The sequence below is a fragment of the Aquarana catesbeiana genome, linkage group LG01, assembly GCF_042186555.1.
Source record: "Aquarana catesbeiana isolate 2022-GZ linkage group LG01, ASM4218655v1, whole genome shotgun sequence".
Lineage (NCBI taxonomy): Eukaryota > Metazoa > Chordata > Amphibia > Anura > Ranidae > Aquarana > Aquarana catesbeiana.
Genome location: NC_133324.1, coordinates 453,837,460 through 453,855,657, shown reverse-complemented (window position 1 = coordinate 453,855,657; position 18,198 = coordinate 453,837,460). Strand labels below are relative to the sequence as shown.

General features: G+C 37.9%; 1 protein-coding gene across 2 annotated transcripts in view; it reads left to right on the top strand.

Moving 5' to 3' along the window:
- CCDC171 (coiled-coil domain containing 171) overlaps nt 1–18,198 on the top strand; it is a 97,621-nt gene that overhangs the window by 17,360 nt on the left and 62,063 nt on the right. For both annotated transcript variants that reach the window (XR_012245260.1, XM_073636715.1), the window contains exons 3-6: nt 91–214; nt 14,627–14,801; nt 17,404–17,594; nt 17,879–18,025. Coding sequence is in view for 1 of the 2 variants with exons in the window: in XM_073636715.1 (XP_073492816.1) it covers nt 91–214; nt 14,627–14,801; nt 17,404–17,594; nt 17,879–18,025 (637 nt within the window). In the remaining variant the exon portion in view is untranslated. The remainder of the gene's footprint in view (nt 1–90; nt 215–14,626; nt 14,802–17,403; nt 17,595–17,878; nt 18,026–18,198) is intronic.

Genomic DNA, 18,198 nt, shown 5'->3' with positions numbered 1-18,198 from the left:
TCGAAATACACTTGTTTGAAGGGATAGGATGTATTGCACTATGCAGGCATACTGAGCTTCAAGTATTGCTCTTTGTTAATCCATTTTTAGGTCAGAGTCCTCTAACCATGGAAATCAGCAATTGGCAGAGTTGGATGAAAATGGGGGACTCCATTTGCAGCTTAATAAGTTAAAACATGAAAATATAGCACTGGTGTCAACACATAATGAAGAGGTGAGTTACTTCCTATAAATAATTGTATTTTTCATTTTTTTTACTTGTTTTGATACAGTGGGGGGATGGGTTAGAACCTTTGTCACATTCCAAAACCGTACAGTGAAGACACCTGTTTACCTGTTTTAGTGACAGCTGTCAAACTTTCCCTCAGGTTGGAGAGATTTCCCCTGACTTACTTGGTTCATCTGGGACGGGAATTGAGGGGAAATTTCTAACGGGGGACACAGGCAGAAATAAAAAAAAAAAACCTGGAAGAGATTCTAACCCTTCTTGACTCTATCCAAACCTGAACATATGGTATATGGGCTGGTTTAGATCAAACTAAATAAATCAAACCAAATCCTAAAATGGCTTGGATCTGATCTTTGTGATTTTCTTTCCAGCCTCATTCACAGACAGAAGCTTTAGCACAGCATTTCTCAACCTTTGCAACACAGAGGAACCCTTAAAATAGTTCTCCGGTCTCAGGGAACCCCTGCTAAAAATTAGAAATCTACAACTTGTGGTACATTAGTGTGATGGTCAGTGGTAAGAATGGTCCTTACACTTGCGGTCATTGGGAAGAATTACCTCCTTACAGATAGTTAAAAAGATCAATGGTGTTGGTGGGAACTTATCTGAGAGGCAGAAATTGCCCAATGCTGAAGGAACCCCTAGCAACCTTTGGAGGAACCCTAGGGTCCCACGGAAGCCTGGTTGAGAATCACTGCTTTAGCACATCGCATTAAAAAAAAACTGCATTGTTTCAGTTCACATACAGTACATGCAGTTATTTGTTTGTTCCTTTGCAAAAATTCTTGCATTGCAGTAGTTTCTGAGTTGTTGTACTACACAGGCATGATTTGTCAATGGCACCAAACAGATGTCTATACTTCATTTATTTTAAAAATAGAAAATCTTTGAATGAGCTGTAAGGAATACCTTGGGAGCCAGTGAGATATATGTATAGGAGCCAGAGAAAATACTCTACTGTTGACAGTAATATAATAGGTTTGAGAAAGTAAGCTCTAAGCTTCATTGTAAAGGCACATTTTACTTTCCAGCCCATGATATGAAGAGTTTTAAAAGATTAAACAGTTTGGTTTACCAAATCAAAAATGTACTGAAATATACTTTAAAAAGATTTCTTTCTTCCTAGAAATTAAACTTTTACAATTAAAAGTCTTCCTAAGAGCAGAGATCACAAGATGCCTGACCATTAAAGCCTTACTCCAAGTTTAATGTCCCCTTTTAAACAACTTGTTTGGGCCAAGCTATTGAAGTACAATAGTAAAGTATCAAACCAGGCAGAACTTCAGCAATGCAGGTTTATTAACAGCTGATAACATACAGGTTTTTGTTCAAAGTATTACAAGATACAGATCCAATTTATACAGTTTCTTACCATGCAAGCACATTATATATAAGTATTCTTATCCTCTACCCCAATTGATACAATTGTGAATTGTTCTTACCTTGAACCAGAATGGGTCTTTACTGCCAATTCTTGGGAACCTCTTACCTGATAGGGACCAGCCAATTGGCCGGTGGTCTGGTCCCCTCACAGAGTTCTGGGTTCCAGCTCGACCAAGTTCTTGAGGGAAATTCACCTGAGACCACATTCTGGAACAAGTTAAGAAGTCTTCTCTGACTCGTACGAGGAGACAAGTTATGGACAGATACTTGCCCATTGGTTCTGACCTCTATGACCCGTGCAATAGGGCAGCATACATAGAGTTCAGCCTTATGAGCTCCTATCCGACTTGTCCGAGGGGACAAGTTAGGACAGATACTTGCCCATTGGTTCTGACCTCTATGACCCGTGCAATAGGGCAGCATACATAGAGTTCAGCCTTATGAGCTCCTATCTGACTTGTCTGTCTAACAATTGCAGAGCTTGCATTTATATACTCTTTTACAAGTCTTATCTTAACATATCTCTTACATATGATTGGTCGCTAAGATCTACATCAAAGTAACCAACCATAAATCTGACACTACAACCAGATAAACTTAATTATTCCCAAAATTCCTATATGTTCATTAAAGTGATTTATAACTGTTTTTGTCCAATTAAAAACACCTGTATAGAGACAGTCTGGCACCCAGCTGTGTTATCAGACTCTCCTTATCTTGATACTAGCTTCAAGGATGACAGATTTATGACATTTGGAAAATGAACTTTCAATAACCCCACCAGATGTGTTATATGTCTCACTATATGTATGTATTTTAACAGTTTTAATGAGGGCACAAGCAGACCTTTGTTTGACCTTGTCAAACTTAATTTAATGTTCTGTACATAACTTTCCTGTATTCCACCTAATTATTTTAACCACCTGTTTTGTTATCTGTCTGAGACCATTCTACATAACTTGAATCTATTCTAATGAACTTTCATCCAGTAGACTATCTTAATACATTTTCGAGAACACCTGTTTACAAGTACTTGTCATAAAGCAGAGGTCATTTAAAGTTCAACACTTATAAATGAAGACTTTCTAAATCTGGAAAACACAGTATACATTATTAAAGATTAATAATTGTTGCTTTACTTATTGAATAATAATATTGATAAAACCACTACTATATAATAATATAAATAATAATAATAATAATAATCAATAAAATATATGCAAATCAATATATACAATATGAAATACATTGGCTAATATGAGATTCCACAACATTTCCCCCCTGTTGAGGCTTCACACAAGCCTCACAGCAATTACAATACAGATCACCCACCATGCCCTTCAGAGACCCCATACACCCGACACTTATCACAAATTGTCCAAAAAATAAAAACTAATCAGTCCAAAAATAAAAATAAATAAATAAATCAGTCCAAAAAATAACACTGCATCTTCTTCTGTAGCTGCAAAGTCCTTCTCCATATGTGGCACGGAAAACATAGTTGTCAGTCTCAGTGGCATTGTGATCATTCTTGCCACAAACTTCTTGCAACAGGCAACAGTTACTCAGCAACATCACATCAAGGATAACAGGGAAGAGGAACAATCCGTTCAGCTAGTGAATGAAAGCCAAGTATGTGGTTCCAGGGACCATTCATCAGACTCAGTCCCATAAGGCTCTGCCTTTTCCTGCATAGGTCTTTTCAGCTTAGCCAAGTACTTGATGTGTCTGGAGAGATCTCCTTCATCATCATTTGCTGGTCCAGTATCATAGCACAAGCTGCTTTGGAGGCTGTAAGACACAAGTTCAGTGCATACCTGTTCTGCAAAGGTACAAGTCTCAGATGTTCCAGTTCCTCCTTTTATGCATGAAATCCTTCCTTTGTAGTAATTAACATTTGTAACAAGTTGCATCATGTCTTTTGCGATCACCCGATATTTGTCTGGATATAAAATACACTTCAAAAATATAGTTATAAAAAATAAAAATAAAAATAAAGTCAGTGTCAGGATACAATAGGTCTCTGGCAAGCACTTCAGGGCAACCTACAAAGCAATGGCTCCTACACTCTCATCTTATCTAATAACTTAATTTAGTGTGTTCCTTTTACTTCTACAACATCCGCTAAAATAATATACATATATCTATATAGTTTTATCATAATACAATACTCTTACAATATTAATAATATTTATTATTATAAATCCCTTGAAGTACATGTTTTCACTACAAAGTATTTTATATAGACTATTCTTTTTACATTTCCCAACCTATACTATTTCCCATACAATAATTGTAAAATTCTTATCATTTCTTAACCTTGACTCCACCTATCAGTCACTATTACCCTGGTCATGTCATACTGTCAATATAGTCAGTCCAGATATTTCATTCGTTTTAATTTTGTAGTCTTCCCACAAAGTTTGCTAAACCCAAAACCATTTCACTTTTTGTCCATTTCTGCACATACTATACTGCAGAATATTATACAATAACAGTCAGCATGGGTCTCTTCTGTCAGTCACTGCTATACTGTCTAAGTTAGTAGCCTACCTCTCCTATGTCTTAAAACATAAATTATAAAACATCATATTAAATAACTCTGCAAATATCAAGATAAATAACATAACGTATCTTATAAAGCATCAATATTATACATTCTTATCGAAAATGTCATACTCATTACATTACACCTCCCCGCTTTTATCATTTTTTGAAAAAAAAAAAAAATATTTGTTTATAATGATTGAACATTTACTCAAAGTGGAACTCTACTCACAAAAATGTGATAGAATAAGGTTCATTAGCAAGAAAAATACATTCCACATTTATTATTATGCTACCATTTTACTGAAACCCATAACCTTTGAGCAGCAGTAGAATTTCAGGCTGTCAGCAGACTGTCCTCTAGATTTTAAGCAGTGCAAAAAAAATAGAGCACAACTGAGCCTGTGTAGAGCAGGGTGGAACAGTGGATTTTAAACAGTATAGGCACTTATTTTTACTGTGCTTCATAGCTACACCTGCAAAAAGGGTTAGCCTCAAGTGATCCAGCAGGAAACAATTTTCTGACCAAAGTTCCACTTTAAGGTGTTCACAATATTAATATATATAACAAACAAAACAACAGTAAGTCTCTACATACAAAGTATCACATATAATTAATTAGAATTGTCCATTACTGAAATACTTCCAATGTCTTTGTCTGCAACAGTCTCTTGTATGTATTCCATTTGCACTTATGTGAATAACACTCTTGGTAATCTCACTCAGACTTTGACTACTATAGAAACGGAAAATGTCACTGTCACAAATGTGGATTTAAATGGACACTTGAATTGTGAATTCTTCCACTTCCTTTTATGATCTTTAATGTACTTGCAGTCATCAAGAGTTACTGACATACATTCCTTTAGTGGCTTTTGACTGGAACAAGAGATGACATCTAAAACAAGGATCTGTTTAGAAACAAAACTACACCAATTTGGTTAATTATTTTAAACACATGAACATTTTATCTCCCACTGTACAGCATGAAGTCTAAGCAACTATCATTTGCCTCTAGAAACCCTAAACTTAGTGACACATCTATCCAAAGTTTCATATGGCCCAGAAAATTGTATTTAATTTGGTCTACAAAAGCCCATACAACCTATCCACCAATGAATATGAGTGTGGACACAAGGTTCTATCGTCTATGCCAAGCATAGAGCAAAATGGAACTGATTTTTCATAAAAATGGGTGGGTACAATTATCTGATATCAGTGCTGAATACACTCCAAGCCTGGGAACAATTTCCCACATCAGACACTTAGCTGTTGTCTCATACATTCGCATGACCATATGAAAAACTGTGATTTACTTTAAAAAGGAGCAGACATTTATTTAAGTATATCTACAGCTTTGTTCTTTCATTGCAATAAAGTCTATATACAGGCACACAAAATAGACTTTGAAGAACTACATTTTGTGAAACTACATTGTGATTGTTCATAATTAAAAAGAAATCAAAATAAAATTACATGGTCACTTGCACAGTCTGTTAAATCTAAAGAGGTTAAGAAAATGTGCATTACTATGTCCCTTCCTTAAGAATAATTATATACAAATTTTATTTTTAATTAGATCATATTAATGCAGAGTGACCCTAATCCAAAAACTGACTTTGCCACCTGTAGTAGCATAACTAGGAACTTGAATAATAAAAAATCAAAAGGAGTGAAATTTTACAAAGTATAACTTTACATATGAAAACGTGCTGGCTGCTCCTGGAATAAAGAAACAAATAATTTATTTAGGCACACTAATAATCAACCTGATAATTACTAAATATTGTAATCAGGTAGGACAAAATAAGTTCTAGCCAATACCAATAAGGGACCTTGCTCACCAGAGCTTACAAGCTAAGATTAAAAATTAAGACTCTAATTATCTAATTCACCCCCCTGTATGTGCTACATATAGCACATATAATAAGATGGTAGCACTGTTGTTACCATGCATCACTCTTCACTATTCTTTTTAGAAAATAATAAACAAATATAAATTTGGAGTTCCCTTTTACCAAATATATAAATCCCATTACTATCTTTGTGATTACTACTAAGTAGGCAAATATATAAAGATGACAGTATACATAATACTGTACAATAAGATAGGGACATGACAAAATAAACAACAAAAGCTACAAGGGAGAATAAGCACCCTACTTACAAGAGTGATACGCTAAAAACAAAATGCACCTTTCACTACTACAGTCCATAATATAAAAGACAAAATACCTATTATAATCTACAGTTTATATTCTAATAAAAAATCAACAAATGTTTGAGAATAAGAACGTATTCTGAGATTTTATTTATTTTCTGGTCAGCTCATCCAGTTTCTGTTTAAAGGCACCGAAACGTGCCCCTTTATCTCAGTACAGAGCACTGAGATGAGCTGTCACAAAAAGTGATTTAATGTAGTTGTTGCACGTACGTGCAGACAGCTATTTCTAAAATGGTGACTATACTTTTCTGCTCTCCTACACTCATACTGAAAGAAATACATTATCTTGCTTAACATGTAAAACCTACAACTGTAAAATGTTTTTAAGCATGACATTAATTACATTAGCAACATTGAATTTATCTACAGATATTTTCCTTCCAGAAGCAGTATGCTGGATACAAAAAATATGGGTGAACTTTGTGTCGTAAATTACTTAAAACAAACAACTTTCTTTTTTCTACAGTTTAAATAACTTCTAACTCCCTCAGCTCATTCATGGCGCTATCTAGCTGAGGTACATATTTAAAGAATATATAAAAAAAAATAATAATAATGAATCGTGCCTTCAACACACACACACTCACTCACTGCCAATAACATTTAGAACTTTGATGCTAAAGTCAATCAGTCACCATAGATATATCAATCCCTAGCCTCTCCACAAAAGACACATACAATCATTCACTTAGGGATTCATTTCACACCTCATACAAAAAATCACACACACACACATTTAACTCATATAAATATAAATCCTCCTAACAAATACTAATAACAAGTGTCACAAAATCAAAGATATGACACAGAAAGTTCTAATTGTATTTGTATGGAAGATACATACCATTTCCCTATTCATCATACACTATGCAGAATTCAGCATCAGTTACATACTTCTTACAATTCACTCATAGAACTAACACACAGGGTCCTTTCACACCAACGTTTTTACAACCACTACAGACTTATTCTAAACTAATTTGGGAGATGATCAGTCTCCCTCACACATACAATATTCCCTAACAGACTACAAAGATTACAAATAAATTAACTTACATTTGTGAACATTCATTAACAAAATGTCATTATCTTCTGTTTTCTATATAGCAATACAGTCACTCCACCTAGCAAAGTATGCATACACATGAACACAAATTCCTGACTATATATAAATATACAAATATTCACAGAATTATTAAAACTGACAGGTTAGTTAGTAATTACTTATGGACAGCAGTGCTCAGAGTAAAGCCAATAGGCACCGTACGCGCATACGTCTCCTTACCAAAATGCTTGTCTCAAGACACGAAAAACCGCCAAGCCCTGCTTGCCACGGCGATCAGGAATGTCTCAACCTGATCTTAACTCAGTTAGTACACAGACCATTACAACAGATACATATAAACACATACACTTATAGCACAAAGACAATACATACCTTTTAACTTTGTTAACAAATGGAGCTCCAAAACCTTCACCTTATTTACCTGTCAGGACTTACCTTTCCTGACATCAACCTTCTAAACTCATGAGTTTTATTTTACACCACAAAGGTACCTTTTCTGCTAGTAGCTACATATCAGTACTGTTTCAGTTTTTTAACTTAGGCTTTCTAGGGATCTGATAACCCCAAAGCCTTCTCCTGATTGATTACCAATCCAGGAAACCAACATGCATGTTACGCAAGTTCTCCAGGGGTCTTTAAGTCCCCAAAACCTCATCCAGACTTAAATTCGCAGTCCAGGGAATCAACATGCATGTTACGCAAGTTCTCCAGGGGTCTTTAAGTCCCCAAAACTTCATCCTGACTAATTTTTGCAGTCCAGGTAAACAACATGCATGTTACGCAAGTTCTCCAGGGGTCTTTAAGTCCCCAAAACTTCATCCTGACTAATTTTTGCAGTCCAGGTAAACAACATGCATGTTACACCTAGGTTTACATAGAGAGTAATTAACCCTCTACAGGGGTACCCCTTCAGAAAATAAAGAATTGAAAGAAAAGAAAGAGAAAAGAGAAAAAACAAAAAAAATTTAAAAAAATTAATAAATAAATAAATACATTTTCTCCCCAGGGTATCTCATCCTGTACAATGTACTTTAAGGCACCCACAGTTGAGAAAACCCAACCTGCCATCACAAAGATCTGCCTGGTGGACAGCGATACCCCAACAACAACCACCCGCCCCTCCTAGCGCTAGCAAAACACGGCACAACACAATGCAGAACTAATAATAGGTGTCTGCTAACCTGATATAAATTGCGCATAATTGTGTTGAGCTCAGTGCCTCACCAGCATGGAGTTAGGCAAGATCGGAGTTGAGGTTATGCTGTCCCCGTACGGGCCACCAAATGAAGTAGAATAGTAAAGTATCGAACCAGGCAGAACTTCAGCAATGCAGGTTTATTAACAGCTGATAACATACAGGTTTTTGTTCAAAGTATTACAAGATACAGATCTAATTTATACAGTTTCTTACCATGCAAGCACATTAGATATAAGTATTCTTATCCTCTACCCCAATTGATACAATTGTGAATTGTTCTTACCTTGAACCAGAATGGGTCTTTACTGCCAATTCTTGGGAACCTCTTACCTGATAGGGACCAGCCAATTGGCCGGTGGTCTGGTCCCCTCACAGAGTTCTGGGTTCCAGCTCGACCAAGTTCTTGAGGGAAATTCACCTGAGACCACATTCTGGAACAAGTTAAGAAGTCTTCTCTGACTCGTACGAGGAGACAAGTTATGGACAGATACTTGCCCATTGGTTCTGACCTCTATGACCCGTGCAATAGGGCAGCATACATAGAGTTCAGCCTTATGAGCTCCTATCCGACTTGTCCGAGGGGACAAGTTAGGACAGATACTTGCCCATTGGTTCTGACCTCTATGACCCGTGCAATAGGGCAGCATACATAGAGTTCAGCCTTATGAGCTCCTATCTGACTTGTCTGTCTAACAATTGCAGAGCTTGCATTTATATACTCTTTTACAAGTCTTATCTTAACATATCTCTTACATATGATTGGTCGCTAAGATCTACATCAAAGTAACCAACCATAAATCTGACACCTGTTCTACAACCAGATAAACTTAATTATTCCCAAAATTCCTATATGTTCATTAAAGTGATTTATAACAGTTTTTGTCCAATTAAAAACACCTGTATAGAGACAGTCTGGCACCCAGCTGTGTTATCAGACTCTCCTTATCTTGATACTAGCTTCAAGGATGACAGATTTATGACATTTGGAAAATGAACTTTCAATAACCCCACCAGATGTGTTATATGTCTCACTATATGTATGTATTTTAACAGTTTTAATGAGGGCACAAGCAGACCTTTGTTGGACCTTGTCAAACTTAATTTAATGTTCTGTACATAACTTTCCTGTATTCCACCTAATTATTTTAACCACCTGTTTTGTTATCTGTCTGAGACCATTCTACATAACTTGAATCTATTCTAATGAACTTTCATCCAGTAGACTATCTTAATACATTTTCGAGAACACCTGTTTACAAGTACTTGTCATAAAGCAGAGGTCATTTAAAGTTCAACACTTATAAATGAAGACTTTCTAAATCTGGAAAACACAGTATACATTATTAAAGATTAATAATTGTTGCTTTACTTATTGAATAATAATATTGATAAAACCACTACTATATAATAATATAAATAATAATAATAATAATAATCAATATATGCAAATCAATATATACAATATGAAATACATTGGCTAATATGAGATTCCACAACACTATTTACTGCACTAACAGTTGCAGTTGCTGGACACGCTGCATTAATTGTATGTAACTTCAGCTATATAGAGTATACAGCACAGTGTTCCGGCAGTGGGTAGATACTTCTGTCCCATTCCTGGAACGAAATAGAGGCAGGATTAGTGCTGCTCAGCTATTCATGGGAAGCTTTGTATTCTATGAAGTTTTAGCTTTCTCTGACTGGCTTGTAATGTCATCCACATCCCTGCCAATTGGAGAAAGCTATGTAGTCATTTATAGAATACAAAGCTTTCTGTGAATGGCAGAGTAGTGCTCGGCCTGACTCTATTTTGTTTTTGTAGTGGGACAAGAAGTTCCTGTCTCACTGCCAGAACACAGTGCTGTTTATTTTATGTACCTGAGCTTGCATATAGTTTAAAGGGTTAAACCCTCATGGTTTTTCACCTTAATGCATTATTCATTAAGGGGGAAAAAACCCTTTCTGATCCAGCAGCCCCCCTTTTACGTACCTGAACCCAATCTTTCCAGCGACGGAGACGAGCACAGCAGCTCCAGCCACTGTCTCGGGTTCTCATTGGATAGATAGCAGCAGGAGCCATTGGCTCTCGCTGCTGTCAATTAAATCCAGTGGCTCGGACTGCCTGTGTCAATGGACACAGCAGCAGGAAGAGGAAGAGCCAGGAGCGCCACCGGGGGGGACCCCAGAAAAGGAGGATCGGGGCCACTCTGTGCATAATTACTGCACAGAGGAGGTAAGTATAACATGCTTGTTACTTTAAAAAAAAATGAAGCTTTACAATCCCTTTTAATACAAAACACTTGTTAGTGCAGTAAATAGGTAATTTGGGGCAGCTTGGCCCAAACAAACTATTTAAAGGAACATTAAGCCAGCCATAGACGGTTCAAATCTCTGCCGGTTCAGCAGGAACCAGGCAAGATCCGAACCAGGTATGGGCAGGCTGAACGTACCCAAGTTGATCGATCAACTTGGGTACAACCAACCTGCTGGATTTTACATTCGATGTATTGCTAGCGGCTGTTATAGCCACTAGCAATAATCGCTGTGTTCTTCCAGTGGGGGAAGTAAAGGCTTCGCTGGAGGGATTCAGGAAAGCAAATTGCTCCGTCTATGGGTGACCTTAGGCTGATTTTTCACCTTGTTACCTGGGTGTGACCTTACCTGACTTCAAGGTTGCCCAAAGTATTACTTGTTTGGCTTGGGGTACAGTATGGTTTTATCTATTCAATTTTTTTTTTTTTTTTTTTCCCCCTTCGCATGGGAAAAGGGGGGAAAAAGTAAAAGATCATTAGTAATAGTGATCAATATCATGATGTTATCGGCAAATAATTATTATTGTTATTATTATTTATTATTATTTATTTATTATTATATGCGATTTATATAGCACCAACAGTTTACGCAGCGCTTTACAATGTATAGGGGGGACAACACAATTACAGTACAGTTCAATACAAAAGGTACGGGAGGGCCCTGTTCGTAGAGCTTACATTCTAAAGGGAGGGGGTGGTGGTACAAAAGGTAATCGCTGCAGAGAATGATTTGATGGGGGTGGCTCGGGGACAGTTGTTTTTGGGATAGGCTTAGGTGGGATAGGTGGATTTGGGATAGGCTTCCCTGAATAAGTGAGTTTTCAGGGATCTCCTAAAGGTGGACAGATTAGGGGCTGATCGGACATACTGGGGCAGGGAGTTCCAGAGGATGGGAGAGGCTCTGGAGAAGTCCTGAAGGCGAGCATGGGAGGAGGTAACAAGGGAGCTAGAGAGCAGGAGGTCCTGGGAAGAGTGGAGGGGACGATTTGGGCGATATCTGCAGATGAGGTTGGTGATGTAGATGGGGGCGATGTTGTGAATGGCCTTGTATGTTATGGTTAGCATTTTGTATCACTGTTGTAGTGATTTGTTATTGCAGGGGGAGTGACACACTGGTTGGTTCAGCTCCTGGGCTGACAAGTTGAGCTTGATTATCAAAAATAACCTTGCGCTTAAGCCAAAAATGTAAAGTAAACCGAGTGAAAGCAAAAGTAGCTGTTCGCAAGGCTTGTCATTTTATACATGCAACCTGTAGTGCATTAGTAAACCTGATACCTTTTTGTCAGTATTCTAATCATCTGGGAACACCATTTGCCTATTTGTTTGCATACACAGTAGGCTCTTCTCTCCCTGTGTCTCAAATGCAGAAAACATTTAATGTTCTAAGTTCAATAGATTTGCTTTATTACAGCCATTCAAATTTAATCACAGAAATCAGATTAATGTAAAAATGTTTTCATAGCTTCAATGTTCCCAACTAGCATTAGCAGTTCAGTGATTGATTTCACTTGTTGTTCATAGTTGTTCTTTAAGGTATAACTAAAACCCATTTTTTGGATAGAGTGGAGAGGGATTAGAACACCTGGCAGGTATTTACTGCTGCCTGTGCCCCCATTAGAAAGATTCACTCTCTCTCTATTTTTATATCACTAAGAGTACTAGTTAAAATCCCAAACTTTGGGTTGTCACCAGAACAGTAATCGAGGGAAACACTCTTCCAATGGAGACACGAGTTCTGAAGACCCTGATAATAACCAGGGATTCCCTCACTTTGGAAGAATTTCCTCTCACTTCCTGTTTTAGCTATGGGGTAGGAAGTGAAAGCGAATCTCCCCAATGGGGCAAAAATGGGAAAGACAAAAACTTACAAGGGTTACAACCCTCCTACTTTTTTAAAAATGGGGGGGGGGAAAGTTTCACCTTTAAATTCTACTGTAACTGCAGTTTGTTTTAATTCCTTAAAGCACCACCCTTGCAAAAAACATGTGGGGGCATTTTATGAACACCGTTACTCGATTTACAAATGTTGCACCATGCTAATATGTGCAAATTGATCGGGGTTCATATTCTGCCTTCTGTGGCTAAATGTTTGCCAGTACCACATCTTGTTTTGCGAATGTTTAAACCCGATGTCTGCACATTTGTCCTACCCTGTTGAATAAGACCTAGTGTTTTTTTTTTTTTTTTCCCGGGATGGCTGTAATAGAAGCCCTACCCTGAAAATAAGCCCTAGTTAAAGTCGTTGTAAAAACATGTAATCTGTTTTGTAAAAAGATTATATAATGTGCAGTGTGTCTCCTTTTTTGTCACTTTATTGTGGAAAATACCTTATTTAAAGCACCAGTGGGCGCTCATGTCACCCGTTGGAGATCTTCTCCTCTCTTCCTGGCTGATACCAGCAGCCCCTGCCTCTCCAGTGCTCTGAGCGGGGTTGATGTCAGCAGGGATCTGGGCCCCTCCCTCTGCAGTATTCGGAGCGGGGAAGAAGCACTCCGGTGGGTCACGTGAGTGCCCAGCGGCGCTGTAAATAAGGTATTTTCCACAATAAAGTTACAAAAGGAGACACACTGCACATTACAGTATATAATCCTTTTTACAAAACGGATTGCATCATTTTACAATCACTTTAACCAGAGTTTATTTTTGGGATTACAGTCAGTCATAATGCTGACTCCTGAGCTGACGGGGAGACACAGGAACTTTTTAAAAAACATTTTATTGTTTTTATTCCAAGTTTTTTAGAAAATAGAGGTAAATGACACAGCACAAGCACTATGCTGTCTATCATGCTTTAAGACTGAGTTCACACTAGAACATGCAGTGGCTCACAGCAGGAGTCCCATGCCTCTCCATTCACCGTTTCAGGTCTGATTTCAGCCCGAATTTTTGGCCGAATTTGAGAGCCAATCATAATCTCCTGCTCTGCGAATTGGATGCAGGAAAAGCCTCATCCAATTTGCATGAGTGTAAACCCAGCCTAAAGGGTCGGGATATTTTTTTTTTTTTTTTTTTTAGGGTTACAACCACTTTAAGATCGTCATGATGACATGACTATTTGAATAAATGTAGGTTATTGAACATACCGTAAATTAATAAGACATACCCTGAAAATAAGCCCTGGTGTGTTTCTAGTAGCCAAAATTAATATAATACTTGGTATTATTTTTGGGGAAACGCGGTAAGCAGATTGTGGTAGCATTAACATGGTGATCTAGTGATGTTGACCACTTTTTAAATCGGCTCAATTATCTGAAATTGACTTCTTAAACCACTTTCCGGGTGCTATTTTTTTAGGCAAATTGCAGGAAGTCTGCAGTATGTGGCAAACATGCCACACTTTTACATAACGCAACAGTGTGGCAAATCTGCCACTTTTTGCATTATGCATCAAAACAATGGTGCAAGATATTGACACATTACATGAAATACAATATTGTGATAAATCTGTCCCACTTCAACACTGCTGAACACACTACGTTGTTGCCCCCCTGAGAATGTTTCAAAAGTAACAGCTGTGCTGAAATGCAGGCATCACAAGAATTCAAATGCATACAAATATCAAGAAAGACTTGGCACCTGTGATTTATTGGTTTAATTTGAATGTTGCAGAAGTTAATAATAGTAATTTTATATGCTGATTTTTATATTTCTTGAATCACTTTGCAAGTTGCGGGCATGGGAAAACCAGGTTGTCCGGCTTCGTTGTGAGGTTGAGAAAGGAGAGGCAGTTCGCCAAAGTCTAGAATATGATTTGGCAGTGGCAAGAAAACAATGTGGTATAGAAAGGATGGCTCTGGAAGAGGAGAAAAAAAACGCCATCAAAATACAAGGACATTTTAAAGGTAAAATGATAAAGATCTTTGCACATGCAGTCCACTTCATGGCCATTTATAATATGGATTCAACTTTACCCCAAACCTGCTAACGATGGTCAGGCTGCCACTTCTGCAGAAGTGACAGCCTGAATGAGTGACGTGGCTGTTGCCGATTTTAAATGTGATGGCAGCTGCAGGGGAGAAGATTCCTTACCTGCTGTCACGGGGAAGCAGTTTAAGGATGAAGGGGAGGAATTTGCAACATGCTACACTTGTATTTAAGGTGTAACGTAACCTGGTTCAAAAGGTGAACCTAGCCTTTAAATTTGTCTTAAATCTAAATAACACTGTCTACAGTGTTATAAATCTTTGCTGTGGCTAATAGTGCCACAAAATAGTGGGCCTGTCTTTCTGCTCTCCCATCTGCAGGGACGCATGCAGTATATCTACAGTATCTGTGTTGTGAGTCTTGTTTGACACTATTCCAAACACAACTTTATGACTCTTACTGTAAAGATAGTTAACCCCTTCATGACGGAGGGTAAAACAAATTCTCATGCCTGAGCACAATTTTGCAACTATGATACATGGTAGTAAAACTGTATATATTATTACCTTGTATTTTTCAGGACAAATTTGGTGATAAATGGTAATGGGTATGTCCTGAAAAAAATAAAAATAATTTCTCCTTCTGATGATCGCAGCAATACCGCATATGTAGATCTAATTTGTTGTTTGTACCTATAGTAGGGCCCAGAAACAATGGTAAAAGTTTTGCCCTATATTTTTTTTTATTTTTTTTTTATATACCACCTAAAACACACTCACACTGATACTAAATTCAGAATTTTTTATATATATATATATATATATATATATATATATATATATATATATATATATATATATATATATATATATATATATATAAATAATTTTTTTTTCCTACCTAAAATTCACTGACTCCAATCATTGATCCTGATCTAGCTTTTTTAATTTTATTTTTTAAGATTATTATTGTATTTAATTTTTTATTTTATTTTACACATACTTCTTTTGCTTACACTTTTCTATCTACATATCTTTTTCTCCATTCCAGAAGAGGAAAAATACAGGGGTGGGCTAAGCAGTGACTGATCACTGTATTAGCCAGTCAGAGGCTATCACAGCGACCAGGTGATCAGGAACTGGGCCTCCCAGTTCCTGATCAATAGTACGGGACTCAATGCTGTTAGTGAGAGCACCAGCACAAATGCAAATATGCATATGTGGCTCCACAGGATTAAAGGATAAGTTCACTTTTGTGAACATGTTTCATGCTACACCCATATAGAGTGCAACATGTTCAGCATCTGCCTGATCTCCCCCTCGCTGTGACAGCAGGCTGGGGATCTTTTCCTTGCATTCCCTGTCACAATTCAAAAAGAGTGCGTAAACGTTGTTTATTCACAGGGTTCTGTAGCTGAGGCTACATACAGTATACAGCACTGTGTTCCGGGTGGGAGACGTGACCTTCCTGTCCCACACCAGGAACAAAATCGCATCAGAGATTGTAACATCATCAGACGGCTTCTCTAACGTAGCCAATCGGAGGAAGTAACTGCTACATGAATCATCTGCCCTTAAAGAGGAGGTTTTACTTCCTCTTTTTTTCCCCTGCAAAGTAAAAGTATAATGGGCTAGTCTGCATCGCAGACTAGCCCATTATGTTGCACTTGCCTGCAAACTAAGCCCACAATGTCCCCGCTTCACCCCTCTTCCTTCCAGGGCTGTGGACTCCAGCTCTGTGACTGGCCAGAGTCGAGTGACGTCACTCCTGCGCATGCGCGGGAGCCGCCGGTCACAGGATGGGCCCTTTAGAAATGGCACAATTGTGCCCTTTCTTCAGTGCTCATGCGCCGATGATGTCGGTGCAATATCTCCTAAGCCTACACGGTTTAGGAGATATTTCCAGTACCTACAGGTAAGCCTTATTATAGGCTTACCTGTAGGTAAAAGTTGTGCAACTAGGTTTACAACCACTTTAAAGTGATACTGAACCTAAAAAATGTTTTTTACCTTAATGCATTGCTTACATTAAGTGTGTGAAGGGAAAGAGAGGGGAGAAGAGATCAGCGCTGTGCATGGCTGCATCTATTCTCCCCTCAAACTAGGCTCTAGTTTTTGAAGGCCATCCTGGCACCACCCTCTCCCTCTGAGAAAGAAACTCTCTTTGCCTGGGGCAATGTAAGGACATCAGTGGCACCTAGTAGCCCTCAGTGTTATCCCCCTTCTTCTCCACAAAGATCCCCTGACTAGTCTGGTCAACTAGGGGAACGTTTGGCTGCTCTGTGCCCTAAAAGAATTTGGAATCGCCTCTGCACTCTGTTACTTCTTAGAGTTTACCAGCATAGTGCTATGGTGGAAGGGTCCATGGCATGGTTGTCTTCAGATTCCTTTTCTTTAGTCAGGAAGTTACCCGTCTCTCTTCTTTTGCAGGAGCATCATATATTGAGGGCCCTTCTCTGAGGCACCCTCGCTTTCTCCTCTGTCCTCTCAGCTGACCTCAGTCTTTACTCCAATTAATTGCATACACTTTTCTCTGAGCATGATTGCAAACATTGATTCCTATTTAATTATCCTTCTACAGAACAAATTGACGAACTACACAGAAAAATGCAAACTTTACAGAGGCATTTCCAGACCACAGAGTTCAGTTGGCAGGATACACGGAAAGCTCTTGAAATGGATTTGCAAACTCAAAACCAAGCCATTGAAAACTACAGGAAAGAGCTGGAGTCGCAAATGCTGGACAAGAGTAAGATGGAATCTGTTATTCAGGTAAGTATGGTGTTGATTTACTAAAACTGGAGCGTGTGCATGGCATTCAATCAGCTTCTAACGTCAGCTTGTTCAGTTAGGCTTTGACCAAAAAACCTGGAAACTGATTGGTTTCTAAGCACAGCTGCACTAGATTTTGCACACTTTTACTAAATCCACCCCTGTATGTCTATTTGGGTGTTCTGTCTGAAGCACGAGCTTAAAGTCATTTGTTTTGCAGTGTTGAATGTAAGAAAGGGAAAAAAGCATATTTAATATTGTAAATTTTTTGTGCTCGGATCTAGAAACAAAATGAGACCATTCAAGAGCTACAACAAAACTTGCATCAATTGAACTTAAAAAACAATACACATATGGATACTGTGAGGAAACATAAAAGTGAGCTTGAATTGAGCCGTGAAAGAGAAGAGAGACTGAGAAATGACCTTGAGGTAAATGTTGCAACATAATGTAGATTGTCACTGTGCCAGATGATTCTACCATGGTCCAAAATTTGAGGTTCGCCAACTATGTACTGTACGCCAACTATGTGCCCCTTCATTTGTCAGCCATTAGTCAACTGTAAGACATATATAAATGGGTCTTTAAGGCAATTTAATTTATT